Here is a 17,377-nt window from a genome sequence, read left to right as displayed (position 1 = left end):
CCTTTTGTCTGGGCTGACAGTAAATGCACCCTGTATCACAGGTAGTCGTTTCCAAGGTTTCTGTCACCTGAGCTCTCCCCATTGTGTTCACCTTAAACAATGTAAAAATCCCGCAGGATGGAGGAAACAGTGCCACCCGGCGGTGCACGTGCAGAAAGACTTTACAATCAGTTTTATTCAAAGTTCCAAATGCCTGAAGGCTACGTATTTTACTGCGTGGCATTCTGCCAGTAATATACTTTAAAACATAAAATGTAACACTTGCACATTAAACACACAATCATTAACGTATATAACTGCTATATATCAGCGAAGATTAACATTGTTACGTAGCATTTTAGGATGTATGTGTGCGAGGATTCTTTAATTAATTAAATAATTGAATTTGTCGAATTACATGTATCAGTTGCGACAGAACCGGAACAATGGAGTTGTTGGAAGTTGAGCGCTTCCTCGTGTTCCCCACTAAGGACTGCCCATCCTGAGTTGCCTTGCAGGGGGAAGCTGGCCTGCAGAGGGGGGCTGGCCAGACCTGTGCCTGGGGTCTTCAGTTTACACTAATAACAGGCGCTTTGCAACCAATGGCCATGGTCTTTGACACTAGCTTTGCAAGGTCGCGCAGAACAAAAGCAATCCCATCATTTCAGCCCCCAGGGTGGCTGCTGGAGCGGCTGTACATCTGATACCGAACACCACACACCGGAAATTTAACATCCAAAAAAGAAATTGCAGCGGAGTTAAATCATTTTCACACCTGGGACTATGTTAAATTTCACATTCTTGGATCACCTTGATACAGAGCGACATCAGTGCCAATGCTATTTTCAAATATATTGTACGCTGTCCACGCATGTAAAACCTGATTCGTAAATACTGAACAGTTGCATGCATCAGCAATTCTAATAATTTCAATCATGTCATTCATTGCACGTTTTGGCAGTTTAATCCCCTTACGCTGTGCCAAAATGATTCACAGATGTGGTCTAATAAAAATTAATATCAGGAATCAAAAATAATTGCCGGAAATAATTTGTAAATATATTTGTCAATCTGCGGATTCTGCGCATATGCTCTAGTTTGGATGCAATTCCTCCTCAATACGGAGACACGGTCCTTTCAAACTGATGAAATTGTTTTTATTTTTTATCAGTGGCAAGGGTCTGGAGGTGCAATTGCACATGCTACTTTCATATAAAGTGGACCAGTCGAGTCCATAGCTGCGGTTCTACCAGAAAGGGAGAAACAGTATGCGGAGGTAACATTTCAAATGAATGGTCACATGACTGCTGTACAGCGCCACGAAAGGGCAGCGCATTAGTTTAATAATGAATGTGAAGATTGCGGGGCTCAACCCAAACCAGCGCTCAGGCCCATCACCTCCATGTAAACCCTCTAGGGGTGTCCAATCTTTTCTGAAGAGGGCCAGCGTAGGTGCAAGGTTTTTGTTATAGGCCAGCACTATTCCACCTGACTTCTTGACCGAAGACCACAATTAGTTAATTAGGTGGATGAGGTGTTGGGCAAAAATAAAAACCTGCACCAAAAGTATTTTTTGAACAAGCTTCAACAGTACCAATGAAACAAATACATTTTTAATTTTTGAATTTAATATTTTATTGTCACTGTATTTGCTTTAATAACAAGTGAACACCCGCGCACACCGCGCGACCGCTTGGAGTAGAGAAACCAATCTGGGCTTAAGCAAAGGGAGACATGTACAACCAAGATATTAACATGATTTTGGTTTCAACTGGTTAATTTTTCAACATTTTTTTCGTCTTTTTCCTTTCTTTAAAATTATATTTGTATTCCAAGCAAAACCCTGGTCCACACAAGTCATGTGACCAGCGCCCCACACTCTGAAGAAAAAAAGAAAAAAAGAAAAAAAAAGAAGAAACAATAAGGTGGAAGGGAGAAGTATCCGTTATAACCTTACTTGTCGACCGTGTGGGGGTGGTGGTGTGGGGGGGGGGGGAGTAATGTGTCATGGGTGAAGGCCCAAACAATGGCATAGCTGAGCTCTCAATATGAGAAAGCTGACACGCGTGGACTTGTTTGTCTTTTCTTTTCTCTCTTTTTTTTTTTTTTTAAATTCGCTTAAAAACCGATTAGAAGTTTCTTTTCATTTCATGTTGGAAGCTGGTCTTGGTCAGGCAGGAGGAGGGAGAGCCCGGAGAGAGGAGTGTTGTGTACGGCGGGCTGGCAGCGGTGCCCCCCCCTCCCTCCCCTCCTCTCTCCGTTTCGTCAGGCTGTTCCAGGACGTCCGCCCGGCCCAGCTTCAGTCGCGCTCCGCCACCAGCTTCAGCACTTTGCCGATGGCGATGGTCTTGCCTGCGGGAGACGGAGGAGATCATGAAGAGTGGCCGGGTGCGGGTGAGCTCGTTTTCAGGGTTATACCGTTTAATATAACACGTGATACAAAGCAGTTGTAGAACCATACTCCCGCTTGGTGACGTTTTTAACCCTTGTGAAGTCTCAACATTCTGTAAGGGTTTTGTCCTAAGGGTCATAAATGACCCGCCTTCACTAAACCCCTAAAAAAGCAGCTTAAATAAATTTTAAACCTTAAATCTATGTTGCATGAAGAAACAACCTGTCACTCATTACAAACTTTGTCATCAAATTAAAAAGTAAAAAAAACTCACTTAGGGGGTTTTTCTCTGCTGTTAAACAGTGGCGGGTCATTTTTTACCCTTAAGATAACACAAGGGTTAAAGGTTATAAAGGTTCAATATTCCCTATGAATCTCTAACAAAAAAGCGATGGTTCAATGGTTTAGTTTTCCATTTTGGTTAAAGTGTACATTTCTTATTGGCCGAGTTTTTGCATGCAGTGAAGGATGTTAAAGGCATACTATGCAGGATTTCCACCTTGAAAATATAAAACAACCATGCTCAGCTGCAGTTTGACTACTACAGATCAATATATCCGTGGTTGGAGAGAGACTTTTCACTAAATTCACATCTTAGATGAATGTGTCTCGGGGTGGGCTGGTAGGCCGCAGCCTGGAGGTCTCCTGGGCTACTTCCCAGGTCTGCTGAAGGGGAAGAGCGGCCTGCCGTCCAGCTATGAGGCAGGAGAGGCATACGACTATGCTGCAATATTCACGAAGCTAGGATACGTAAAAGTGCAAAAAAAAATTAAATCAATAAAAAGAAAAGCGACAATGAACAGAGCGTGAATATGCCTGCTGCCTGTTTATGTTGCATAACTCTGCCGTGCTTCCAGAAGGCCGCAGCAGGCTGAAACCAGCTGGTGCTGCGCTAGTGGCGGCAAGCGTGTGTCTGTTCCGCCAGCCGCGTCGTCTCGGGGGTGTCGAGAAAGGACGAGATGTTAACTGCAAACGCAGTTAAAGCGAGGAAGGAAATCCTGCACGCCATGGCTTCAGCAGGATTAACCCGGCTCCCCGTCGCACACGCAGACCGGCTCCCCACACCCACCTTCATCCCTCAGGGTGAAGCGGCCCATCTGGGGGAAGTCCTTGAAGGTCTCCAGGCATATGGTCCCTGCGGTCCTCAGCCGGGCGATGCAGACCTGGTCCTGTTTCACGAAGCGGGGTCGCGTCTTGCTCTTCTCGCCCGACTTTTTGTCGACCAGGCAGATTAAGGCCTGCGAAGGGAGGAGGGAAACGCGCTCAGACACTGCTGCAGAGCTCAGGATGCACCTGCGTAAACCTTATAAGCGAAGCGACACACTCCACAAAATGGACTCTAACCTATAATGGACCCTTTCCCAAATATAGAAGTGATGCACGCCAGGATGGCCAGATTGTATTTTATTGCCGTGGCTGAGGGTTGTGTTCGCATTTTTTTGGGATACCATTTAAGCAAACTCAAACACGCACGAGGGTGAAATGGGCAGTGTTTTAATCTGCCATAAGGGGGCGGGCTGGAGGGGTGAACCTCCGGGAGACTTACTGTGATTTGCACTTCTTCAATGCAGGTGTGGATATGTAGAACTGCGTTGTACCCTGGGCAGATGATTGATTTGTGTTCGATGATAACGATCTTAAAAGAGAAGAACATAAAAATGATGCAGACAAATAGGCATATAATAAACGCATACAAATATGTGCAATGATTTCCTCGAGTAGATAATGGAAAGTGGCAACTTATCTATACTAGGACTTAAGAATGAAATAACCTTTTGAATCAAAGTGCCAAAAAACAAGGAAGAATACTTCTTAAGACTACATGGCATGCGCTGTGTATACAAGCATTTTGGGCATAACTGTGACAAAGTTGTGACTGTAGTGTCAGTCAGGGTGGGGGTGTGTGCCTCAGGCCCCAGGCTGAGGGTGTGTGGTACAGGATTGAGGGCGGGGGTGTGTAGTAGTGGCTGTCAGGACGGGGGTGCGTGATGCATGCTGCAGGGTCTACCTGAGCATCGAAGGTGCGTCCGGAGTGGCAGAGGTTCTCGGCGTTGCAGAGGATGAAGCCAGGCAGGATCTCCTCCTCCTCAATGCCCTTCAGCCGCAGCTTCAGATTCTCTCCTGGAGCAGCGTCATCCGTCTCCACGTCATCAGAGAGCAGGCTAAGCACCTCCACCGTGTGCTGGGACACACACACAATACATTATAAACACACAATACAGACACACACACACACACACAATACAGACACACACACACACACACAATACATTAATACATTATCAACACACAATACAGACACACACACACACACACACAATACATTATCAACACACAATACAGACACAATACATTAATACATCAACACACAATACAGACACACACACACAATACATTATCAACACACAATACAGACACACACACAATACATCATCAACACACAATACATCATCAACACACAATACAGACACACACACACAATACATTATCAACACACAATACAGACACACACACAATACATTATCAACACACAATACAGACACACACACACACAATACATTATAAACACACAATACAGACACACACAATACATTATAAACACACAATACAGACACACACACAATACAGACACACACATTACATTATAAACACACAATACAGACACACACACATTATAAACACACAATATAGACACACACACAATACATTAAAAACACACAATACAGACACACACACACACACATTACATTATAAACCCATAATACAGACACACACACATTACATTATAAACACACACTTTATATACACACACAATACATTATAAACACACAATACAGACACACACATTACATTATAAACACACACAATACAGACACACACATTACATTATAAACACACAATACAGACACACACACACAATACATTATAAACACACAATACAGACACACACACACAATACATTATAAACACACACTTTATATACACACACAATACATTATAAACACACAATACAGACACACATTACATTATAAACACACAATAGACACACACACACAACACATTATAAACACACAATACAGACACACACACACACACAATACATTATAAACACACAATACAGACACACACACACAATACATCATCAACACACAATACAGACACACACACACAATACATTATCAACACACAATACAGACACACACACAATACATTATCAACACACAATACAGACACACACACACACAATACATTATAAACACACAATACAGACACACACACACATAATACATTATAAACACACAATACAGACACACACACACAATACAGACACACACATTACATTATAAACACACAATACAGACACACACACATTATAAACACACAATATAGACACACACACAATACATTAAAAACACACAATACAGACACACACACACACACATTACATTATAAACCCATAATACAGACACACACACATTACATTATAAACACACACTTTATATACACACACAATACATTATAAACACACAATACAGACACACATTACATTATAAACACACAATACAGACACACACACACAATACATTATAAACACACAATACATTATAAACACACACTTTATATACACACACAATACATTATAAACACACAATACAGACACACATTACATTATAAACACACAATAGACACACACACACAACACATTATAAACAAACAACAGACACACACACATTACATTATAAACACACAATACAGACACACACACACACAATACATTATCAACACACAATACAGACACACACACAATACATCATCAACACACAATACAGACACACACACAATACATTATCAACACACAATACAGACAGACACACACACACACACACACACACACACACACACACACACACACACAATACATTATAAACACACAATACAGACACACACACACACACACACACACACACAATACAGACACACACATTACATTATAAACACACAATACAGACATACACACATTATAAACACACAATATAGACACACACACAATACATTAAAAACACACAATACATTAAAAACACACAATACAGACACACATACACACAATACATTATAAACACACAATACAGACACACACACACACATTACATTATAAACCCATAATACAGACACACACACATTACATTATAAACACACAATACAGACACACACAATACATTATAAACACACACTTTATATACACACACACAATACATTATAAACACACAATACAGACACACACATTACATTATAAACACACACTTTATATACACACACAATACATTATAAACACACAATACAGACACACATTACACTATAAACACACAATACAGACACACACTGTTGGTCGTGAGAGAACTCTCCCAACATCGCCCAAACACTGAAGGCAGCACCCTTCATAGCTGGCTGTGGAAGGCCTTACCCTGTTTGGCATCATGACGAGTTGCTGTGCTTTGCCGATGGACCCGGACTCCAGCTTGCCCAGGATCACAGTGCCCATGTCCTGCACAGGAGAGGCAGGTAGGTGAAAAGAAGCAGTGAATATCACACTCTCTCCAAAATATCGGAAGCTGTCACTTGATCCTCCGAGACCTTGTTCCACACACCGCTCCTCACCTTGTATTTGTCCACGATGGGTAATCTGACCGGCCCGTCGCTTGATCTGTTAAAGTTTGGCAAACTGTCGAGATGTGGAATGAATGGCAACCCTCTGGAAAGAAACAAAGAGATTCATTATATAAAATGAAAACACAATAAGGGAAGCAGGATATAACAATACCAGAGCAGTATCAGAGGTGCTCTGTGCACCCACCTGTAAGGTACTTGAAGTCGTTTTAAAGCACTTAAGAGACTCATTATATCATTATACGGTTCACTGGAGGTCTTCAGTTGCTCTGGCCAAATAGAACAATGGCATACTGAGTCAGTACTGTCCCAGCTCTACAGTGGGAAAGGGCTAAAATGAAACAGCCTGGGTTTGGCCCGGTTCTGGCCCGGTTCCGAGTGTTCGGTAGGGATGACTTACGTATACCAAGTGCAGAACTCGGCAGGCTCCTTCAGGTTGGCGCCGGTGAGTCCAGAACAGGGCATGAAGTGAATGTCCTTCTTGGGGTTGAATCCCACCTTCTTCAAAAATGGCACTAGTTTCTCCTTACACTCCTCATACCTGCAGGGAAGGAAAAAGAAGACTCAGCCATCTTTCTGATGCACAAGCAGACAACAGACCCCTCTTTTAAAGACTATACTCTCTCAAAGAGTATTTTCCTAGAAATCTTAACATTTTCCCTTTTTGCCAACCCCCAGCATCTCTGGTCCGCTGGCCAGGTGCAGCCTGTACTGATACCCTCACTCTGAGCTCAGTTTGACGGGTCTGTCGTGGTTGCCCACCTCTCCAGGCTCCAGTTGACCGTGGGGTCGTCCATCTTGTTCACCAGGACGATCAGGTGCTTCACCCCCGCCGTCTTCGCCAGCATGGCGTGCTCTCGCGTCTGCCCGCCCTTCTCGAATCCGGTCTCAAACTCGCCTTTCCTGGCGGAGATCACCTTCAGGAACCAAGAGCAAAAAACACTTCAGCAAAGAGCAGGCTGGGCTGTGACCAGAAACCCATAAATCAAAAATGACACAAATCAGAGAGGCAAACCGCTAAACTATGGCGGAGATTCGATCAACAAAGCCGGTAACCAACAACTACAACAAATAGATTTTTCTTGTATACAGTCTAGTGAGTCCATATAAGCAAATCCATCATCAAAAGGAACTTGTCAAACGGCGTTTCCGAGGGAAAAACATTAGCATTGCTGTGTTAGTTTAGGAAAGTTGTTGAGCGAGTTATGGCATATGCGCGATCTCCACACAGGCGACCCTCACCAGCACGGCCAGGTCCGCTTGCGAGGCGCCCCCGATCATGTTGGGGACGAAGCTCTTGTGTCCCGGAGCGTCCAGGATGGTAAAGTGCTTTTTCTCTGTCTCAAAGTAGGCACGGCCCACCTCCACCGTCTTCCCCTTGTCCCGCTCCTCCTGGTTTGTGTCCAGGGCCCAGGAGAGGTACCTGCGTGCGGGGACAAAGGAGGCATTGAGAAAACCACACACAAACATGGCCTCTGAGTTAAGGTATATGCCTGGGGCCCACAGAGGTCAGTGGTTCGAAGGTGTGGCAGGGCTCACCAGGTTTCTCTGTTCTTCTCCTTGGCCTCTCTTTCATACTTCTCCAGGGTCCTCTTCTCCACCATCCCCGTCAGATACCTGCAGGAGAACGAGAGCGGCTGAGCACAGCGTTCACAGTCGGAAAGGTCACCATGGTCACTACCCTGACAAAGCCCCCACAAAATGGTCGCAATAAAACAAGGCGTCCATCCACAAGGGTTCCAAGTTCATTCTAAACCAACTTGCCCGATTGGTTTTTCAGGAAGACTTAGTACATTGACCGTTAAAACAAGCCCACTCAGATAGCGCTTTAACAATTTAAGGTGGTGTGTGCTAGGAAAGTTTTTAGGAAAATTCAACAAGATGGATACTCAATACCAAGACAAACCTAAAAGGCAGTTTTGCGGCACTTTTTTCCGAGCTATTAGGGAACCGTACTCACATGATCTGGCCTCCGATTGTGGACTTCCCAGCGTCTGCAAGAGAAAATCAGACAGAGGGTTGAGTCGGTGAGGAGTGAAAGGATGTTGTGCTCACCCACAATGCACAAGCCCAAATACACACACAACCACAGCATGCAGTCACACTCCGACGGTCACTCATTTGTGGTCCCATGCTGGTTATACAAAAAGCCACAGTAGGTAGGGTTTCAGCCCATGATGGGGCCGTGGCCAGGCTCAGCAGGCAGGACTCACCAACGTGCCCAATGAAGACCACGTTCACGTGCTCCTTCTTGGGGGCGTCTGGCGGGGCTGGGGCTACTTTAGGCGTTGGCACCTCCTCCTCCTCCTCCATCAGCTCCTGCTGGGGTTCCGGGGCGGGGCCTTCTCCATCAGGCCCTCCTCCCGGCTCCGCATCATCTGGCTCCCCGCCCTTCTGCTCCCACGTCTCCTCTGTGTTCATCTCCGCCTCCCCGTTCTCCACTGGCACTGCAGGGGACACCACGCCCTTTACACCCAACACCTGGTACCTCCCACTGTCTCACACACAAACATGTGGACTAAAAACCGCCACAGTCACAGTTTGGCCAATGAGGGCAGATTCCCCTTACAGATTTCATAGCAACTTTTGCTTTTAATTATTTAACTGACCCAGTAATTTATGTAATGACATTTTAGCCACATTTCTTTATAAGCTGGATAAAAATGACAGCTGAAGACTTGTGTCCCTCCATGAAACCCGAAGTCGAACTTCCAGCTAAGCAGAATCTGTGAATACAGCCTAACTTGCAATTGGCAGAAACAATACACACCAGCCATCTAGGAAAGTAATTCTATAGGCCTGGGGCATGCTCTGCATGATCCACCTTTTTCTACTGCCACACCCACACACCAGGGCAAAAGCCATTTGGGTTTTCTGATTGGAGGAAAGCCCAATTCGATCTTAGTCGCCAAGCAGAAACACCGAGGCGCTTTTTTGAGGAAGCTCAAACTCTGAGCAGAGAGGGTGGAAGTCTTTAGTTACCCAATCACCCCGTCTAGGACACAAAATACAGACCTCTTAAACACAGACTTATCTTCCCGGCTTCTCTCCGCATATGAAGAAAAGCTGTGCCGTTCCGTAATTGGACACTCGAGGCTGAGTGCGGAAGCTGTGTCTGTGTTTCGCCGGAGTCGACCTCAAGCACCTCCTCTCTCCGCGACATTCACCTCCCTCCTCAAATTACCGCCCCAGGTTCACAAGGTACAGTACAAGGCAAAACCGCCTCAAGCTATTCAATGTAAAAAGACATTTGCTTAAAAAAGCAGGCCTAACTGAAAACAGCCATTTCCGTTTACTCTGCGCGTTGGAACGCTCAGCTTTGTCCATGGGGTCAGTGAGCAGAGTTACGATTACAGTTTTTTATGTTGGAGGTGCCATTTAGGTTCTCTGGATTCTCTCACACAACTCTGCTCTCAAACCGTGTAGGGAGAGGCCGGTACCACAGTCACTGGCGTTACTCGATGAGATGTCTGAGGAGAGGCATCGTACCCTCACTGGAGGATTCCCTCTCAAAAAGTAATCTGCTGAAACAGACCTCACATCTCTACTGGGGAAAAGCCTTTAGACAGGTTGAATTGAAAAAAGGCCCTCCAAACTGGCAGATGACCACATTCCCATGATGACACTACCCACGTTATGAGTGACATGACACACAGGGTACATACCAGTGGGTTCCGACACCTCCATGCTGACAACTGCCTCAGTGCCTAGGGAGAGGAGAGGGGGAGAGAGATGCATTTAAACTCTGCAGACTCAAACATGCAACCTCAGGTGAAACATCAGCTGGTGATGTCATAACCACAGATGTCTAAATCTGTGCCCACAATTTGTAGTCTGGAGGCTACACCTGCATCCCTGAACGTGGTTCTTAAAAATTGGCTGACACGAGGGTTTGCTCCACCGTTATAGACAAGTTAAAAAGTTGCTGCCCAAATCTGCACTTCGCACAGGTAAAGCAAGCTCAGAGCACAGCGAGCCAACAGCCAGCATATTACCATTTTGGCTGCCAAGCAAAATTCAACATCAACAAAGCAGACATTAAATATCATTTTGTATTTCTTCACAACCAACCGCAGAGCAGTCAGGGAAAAAGTATGAGAACCTACAAAACGAACACATCATTATACGCCACTTCAGTTACGGATCAATATTCATAACTATGTGCCCCATCGCAGCGAGTGCTCGTCTCCTGCATGCTGCAGTTGATGCAGAGAGAGCAGCAGGGGGGCGGCTGGTATTGAGTATACCCTGTGGTGCAGAGGAGGCCAGGGTGCCAGCAAGCAGCTGTGGGACCCGATAAAGGGACTCTTTCCTGCTGCTGGTTCCTGCACGGCCATGTTGTAAATAGGTAAAACTGTGGAATAAATGCACTGGACAAATGGGGTTCCCCTGCCTCACTCTCTCACAGAGACAGACACACGGGTTCATACAGACACACACATGGGTACACACACACAAACACACACACACACACACACACACACACACACACACACACACACACACACACACACACACACACACACACACACACACACACACACACACACACACACACACACACACACAGTCTTTCACTTCTGCTCCATGTGTGAAACCATTACATTTCCGCCAACGTCTGCAGCGACGCACAGGGGGCGCCAGCCATCCATTTACCGCCATTTCTCTGCCAAACCACCGCCGCTGTGCGAGAGATAAGCTGCCCCGAGCCAAAAATGTCTGCCCGGACCAAAGAGCAGCACCCGTTAATGATAACGCCAGGCTGGCTCGCATGGTACCATTACAGTAGTCATAATTTGTATGCCGCAAAAAAATAAAAACTTTCAAAATTATCTAGTGTACAATTGCAGGGAAGGGCAAGAAAATGATGCACCTCTGCAGTTTCTCACAACCCTCAATACTTAGAGCACTACAGGAGATAAGGACTTCACATTTTTAACTTTAAGTCAAGGACACCAAACAACCCAGTTCCCAATGACATAGCAGTTATCCTGAGTGCAGCGTGACATGGCTCTCAGGAGGACACCACAGCCCTGGCTGACAGGTGAAACTGCACTTCACAAGGTTACTGCCACCCACTGCAGAGCAGGGTCCCACACGCACCTGCCAACGGCAGGAAACGTCCGCTCACGAACCACGGCCAGCGGATCGCAGGAGCAGAGAAACCGAGAGATCCTCTTTTTAAAAAGCCCATCGCCACCCTCCTTCTCCAATCAGAAATAGCGATGCTGTAACCTTGGTAACGCAAAGAGGAAAACTACAGCCTCAGCATAAGAGTAGCAGCGTTTGGTTTTAACTGCCTGTGGTGAAAACGGTACGCTTCCAGGCGAATTTAAACACAGCCGAGGCCCTTGTGTGAACAGGGCAGGGGCAGCGTATGGCCAAACGCTTTTACCTCGCAGATGAGGGAGCTTCATTAAACCACACTGCTGCTCTACTATCCTCATTCACAAACAGCACATGCAGATAATGGAGTTCCCCTTCACAAGTCTGTCGCTCTCCATCAATATCTAGCTAGCACAGCTCACTAATTAGTCACTTAGACTTCTTGTTCGACACTGCAAAAGTACAAGTCAGTTGCTAAGAATGGAAACGGGTTTAAGCTCCATCACAATACCTGCAATTAAAAGCTGATGCTGGCACAAGGCAAGATAATGACTGGACACAACATGTTTCGTGCATTCGCAGGTGAATCACAAAAAAAATCACCGAATTAGGTTTAGGCTATTCCTTTAACGAGTTGTAAAGTTAGTATCTTTGGGGAACGGAATGGAGGTATAATGCAGAGACCAAAATATCGTATTTACCGTAAGATGCACTGTACAGCTTATAAGACTCATGACTGCTCTGAACTGTAAAAAATGCTTTGGTTGTAAGAAATACCTATTTTTTCCAATAAAAGTGCTTGATTTAATAAATCAAGAGAAGTGAAGATATGAAAGGACATTTTACTAATTTCAGGGATCAATTATCCTGATAAAATTACCATCTAGTTATCCTTTTAAATGTGCTGTTAATAGATCTTCATAGGCTACACCTATGTCTGAAACATTCTGTTTTCTGTACATTAAAGCAGTTCATACTCATAAATATCACATGAGAAACACCATTTAGAACAGTGTCTGATTGACAATATGCCTCATTCCTGCTTATATTAATCTTGCAGCCTAATCTTTCAGTGATTCACTCAGATGTGCTTGGCTCATTTTGAAATACAGTTAACCAATTAAGATGTGCTTTTCAAAGAACAGGAAAAATATGAAACGTTGGTGTAACAAGGAAGAGAACCCTGTCCAACGCAGAAACAAACACTCACTATAGACCCCCAAGCTACTACTTTTGGGCAGCAGTTTAGTATAATCATCATAAACCTGGGCAGGGCTGCGAGTTTGATTCTCAGTTGTGTTGCTGCTGCTGTAACCTTGGGCAAGGTACTTTAACACTGAACTTCTTCAGTAAATATCCACCAGCATAAATAGATAAAATGCACAGAATATATTTTATGAGCATTTTTTAATACACAACCCTGCTTCAATCTGAAGTTCTCCCCAGACCATGGTGCCAATGGTCTCCATATGGCCAACGAAGAGCCCCAGTATCCTAGACACTAGAGACCCTACATCTGGGTGCTGGTACAGGACTGAGGTTTCCAAAACTGTTGATAGAACGAACACAGAATTATTCAGACTGAAAGACCAATGTTCTAAGAGTAAACGAGCAACGAGATTAGTTGGAGGTGATTAATGAACTGCGGAGCACAAAAGCATCTTATAACAAGATGTTTTATGACAGAGCCCATTCCCAAAGATTACTGCACACTATAACGTGCTTTTTCCCCCCCATAACACATTTACTCGTAAATGTATTAGATGCATGGAGCTAAGTGACGAAGAGCGGCAAAAAACGCAGGAAAAATAACATTTATGCCCGCGAAATATTTCCATTCATAAAAAGGGTATGTTACAGGTTCATCCAGAACATAGGAATCTAATGTGTGGTTTCCTGCTACATTCGTGTCGTTCAGTTAAACGACATCTATGCAAAACAATTTTAACTCTAAAGAGGTAGCTTGCCCACGAACGCTAGTAAACTAAATTATATTATCTAGGTATATTAACTGCATGCCTGTAGCCAATTAAAGGCAAGTTTAACCCACCTTACCAGCCCAAGGAGTTATCTTCAGTCACTAGCTAGCTACTGAGCGAGCGCATTAAAAAAAATGTACAGTTGGCCAGCTAGCTGGCTAAAGTGCATAATTTTAATAACCTGCTCATACGAACTCATAGTTCGTCTAAATTATGTCTATGTATGCGCTTAGCTAACGATAGCTAAACCAGACACGGCCAACTTTACATACTGTCATCCTTTGTAAACCAACTTAGTTAGCTAGGTACATACGGAACGTTATCTACGTTAGCCAGGCTAGCCAACATGTAGTACAGCACAGCTGGTTAGCTTACGTTAGCACACAAGCTAACGGAGTAACGTTACCCAGCACAGATGTCACGGAAGCTGCAGATGGCAAACAGATGTGGATGGTATTTAACGTTAGACTAACGGGGAGATATCATCCGTGTTCCTTGGTTAGGGTCATAGCTGGCTAGACAGTTAGTGAATAATCGATATGCTGATAATCTTGTAGCTAGCTAGCGTTAGCCAGCTCACGCTATCTACGTCTCCAATGAGATTTAGCGCTAACAGACTAGCCAGTAGCTGAATGTCTGAAAACGTGTGCCGACAGTCGTGCTATTTAACGTTGCTAGCTAACGTTGAGGTAAAACTGAACTGTGGTCGTAAGCATACCATCGGTGTCTGGATTTTCCGAAGGCCCTCTCTGTAGGAAGGCCGGAACAAATTCGGCGGCGTTAACATTGGGGACAAACGGCTTGGCGTCCACATTTAGGGCGGTGAAGGCGGTCTGAAGTTGCACGTCGGCCGGGGCCTCGCCATCGTCCTCCTGTTCCCACGAATCAGGGGCAGTGTCTCTAGGGTCCATCGTTGATCTTTCTATTTACTGTAATGTGGTGAAGACTACGCAGTTAGCTAGCTGTGCAACCACCACTAACGCGTTGTTTTTGTCACCTCTTTAAAATCTTTAAAAAAAAAAACTTTTCTCTTCGTAACGTGTTAATGCCTTTTTTTTCTCCAATAAAATAGCGCCGGTTTCTCACGGCGGCAACAGAGAAAGAGAGAGATCCGACTCAGCACTCAACGCAAGTCCTCGTGTGTGCTGATGACTCTCCTCAACCGAAGGGAGCGACGTTAAATGGTGCATTCTGGAACATGGTGTCTTTTGAATTCTGTATCCAGGTTAGACGTTCGAAGGTAGATGTACTTAAACTACATTTCCATGCGATCATCAGACTAACTGACGTCACCATAACCGACGGAATTAGATTTTTTTTTAATTCAACGATTTCTCAACGCATTCCATTTCCATTGCTCCTGATAATACAATGTGACTTCTCCAAGCCAATGGCAGTCAAGTAATTGAGTTTGTGTTGACTTTAAAAATACGCCCACGTAGCTATACCATATGGGAATTGAGGTTTTATTCTAACAACATCAGCGCGTTAGAACGAATTGACATCATTCAAGACAATAATCTCCATTAAAAGTATATAATCACGATTCGTACGTAGAAAGAAAAACGTACATGAACCTCAAAGAAATGATAAAAGAACGAGCAAGAATATTTGTGCATTCTTGCACGAAGCATTCATAATCATGTGATAAACAATGTGAATTTAAATTCATGCAAGAATCAAATTAATTCGACCAACATATGGGAATTATCTAAATCTTTCCAAGAATAAGTAGGTGGTAGAAAGGGTAACACATTTAACTGTTCAATCAACTCAAAGGAACTGTCAAGGTTTAGGAGTCTTGGCAGACTATTAAGGGGAGCTATTTTCTGAACAGTCCCTCACATGAACACAGCCACATTTACGAAGTTGTGTGTACTGCAGTGGCCATCTCAGGCGCTGGACCACAATCCCAACAAGAACATGTGGGCTGAACTGAAGAGGGCAGTAAGTGCAACCCAAAGAATTTGAAGGATCTTACAAGGATCTGCGTGGAGGAATGGTGCAAAATCCCTCTAAATGTGCTCCTGAACCATGTCAAGCATTACAGGCTCTTATCCTGAACCAGGGGTGCCAGTAATTATGAAACCGTGATTTGGATTAAATATTTTTTTTATTAAATTAATGTTTGATTTTGTTGATCACTGTTAATATTACCAGCAGTCAGTAGGTAGCAGTAGAGTCCACAAGAACGGGAAAATATGCGCTTTGCGAAACATTTCAGGTGCAACAGTTGTGGCGTTTTCCTTCGAATAAAGTTGGGGCTGAACAACTGTACAACACTCAAAGGGCATTACGGTTAACCTTGCATTTGAAAGCGGGGTTAATTGCCTTTCAAATATAATAGTAGAACACAATCAGCTTGCACAGAAGTGACCTCTAATTTGAAAGAGATTGTAATTCGATGACATTGGCCTTCTCTTCTGCGCCTACCAAACCGTCAGTTTACCTTCTAGTTCACACCCCAGAAGGTATTTAACACCATCTTCAGTGGCAGAGCAGCAAACCACTGACCCAGGATCGGCTCCGTTTTTTTGGCGCAACATGATTGGGGTCACTTTAGGGTCGCTTAGCTGATCATGGATCGGCGCGTCTTTCTATCCGGAGCGCATAAGACATTTGGATGGGATAAATTCTGTGGCGTGCACTGATCTCTTGCCAGTGGCCATGTTGCAGGGATTAGTTTCTCACTGCAACACAGAACAGGCGGTATAGCAATTTAAATCAAGCGTTCGGACGCAGCGCTTTATTCATCAGTTGCTCATAATAGGAGCGTGTTATATTATGGATAGTAACATCTGCGTATACTTTCTGTCTCAATCCCCGTGCACAAACGGGACCCAACTGCGCGTGTTGTAAACGGCAGACATAGTTGCGCACAGATTAGTTGACGTCTAGGATTTGTATACAGTAGCACCTGCTAAACCAGGGAGGACACTAGCTGCTCAAGGGAATGCAAGAATGATTACTGCACTGCATGGTACATAGGCCATTTAACGTCCAGAAACTTCACTCACCTAACAAGCAGAGGTTATGCGTTGGGTTACTTTAAAATAAAGTAGGCTCACCTAAAATGTGGGCTTTGTGGACTTTCTGTCTTCTGTTCAAGAGTGATCAGAGCGATTTCGTATTTTGAAGGACTTTGCTTCATGTGCAACCCATTTTGTGGAATGATGTTTTCTGACGAAACCTTGCTGGAGACTATATTTAATTACATAGTTGCAAATTAGTTCCACGTTACGCTTTAGACAAAATA

At 44.2% G+C, this 17,377-nt stretch overlaps 1 protein-coding gene across 1 annotated transcript; it reads right to left on the bottom strand.

Annotated features, from left to right (window-relative positions):
- Positions 1-1,589: 1,589 nt before the first annotated feature.
- Positions 1,590-15,305, bottom strand: gspt1l (G1 to S phase transition 1, like). The gene is made up of 14 exons (XM_061224307.1): positions 14,840-15,305; positions 10,702-10,743; positions 9,250-9,483; positions 8,997-9,030; positions 8,576-8,653; positions 8,279-8,459; positions 7,799-7,953; positions 7,437-7,577; positions 7,028-7,121; positions 6,834-6,914; positions 4,380-4,553; positions 3,918-4,007; positions 3,441-3,609; positions 1,590-2,331 (listed from the first exon to the last, which is right to left on the bottom strand). The coding sequence occupies exons 1-14, from the start codon at positions 15,030-15,032 to the stop codon at positions 2,279-2,281; spliced, it is 1,719 nt and encodes a 572-aa protein (XP_061080291.1). The 5' UTR covers positions 15,033-15,305; the 3' UTR covers positions 1,590-2,278.
- Between the last annotated feature and the right edge of the window lie 2,072 nt (positions 15,306-17,377).

Source organism: Conger conger, chromosome 16, assembly GCF_963514075.1.
Source record: "Conger conger chromosome 16, fConCon1.1, whole genome shotgun sequence".
Classification (NCBI taxonomy): domain Eukaryota; kingdom Metazoa; phylum Chordata; class Actinopteri; order Anguilliformes; family Congridae; genus Conger; species Conger conger.
This window is presented reverse-complemented; position numbering and strand designations above follow the sequence as displayed.

Bases quoted from the DNA above. Each gene is read 5' to 3' on its own strand.
- gspt1l (XM_061224307.1), bottom strand. From the start codon at position 15,032: ATGGACCCTAGAGACACTGCCCCTGATTCGTGGGAACAGGAGGACGAT. The intron at 9,031-9,249 runs GTGAGTCCTGCC...TTTCTCTTGCAG, and splicing joins GGTCTTCATTGGGCACGTTG to ACGCTGGGAAGTCCACAATC. The intron at 3,610-3,917 runs GTAAGTCTCCCG...CTCCCTTCGCAG, and splicing joins TTGAAGAAGTGCAAATCACA to GCCTTAATCTGCCTGGTCGA.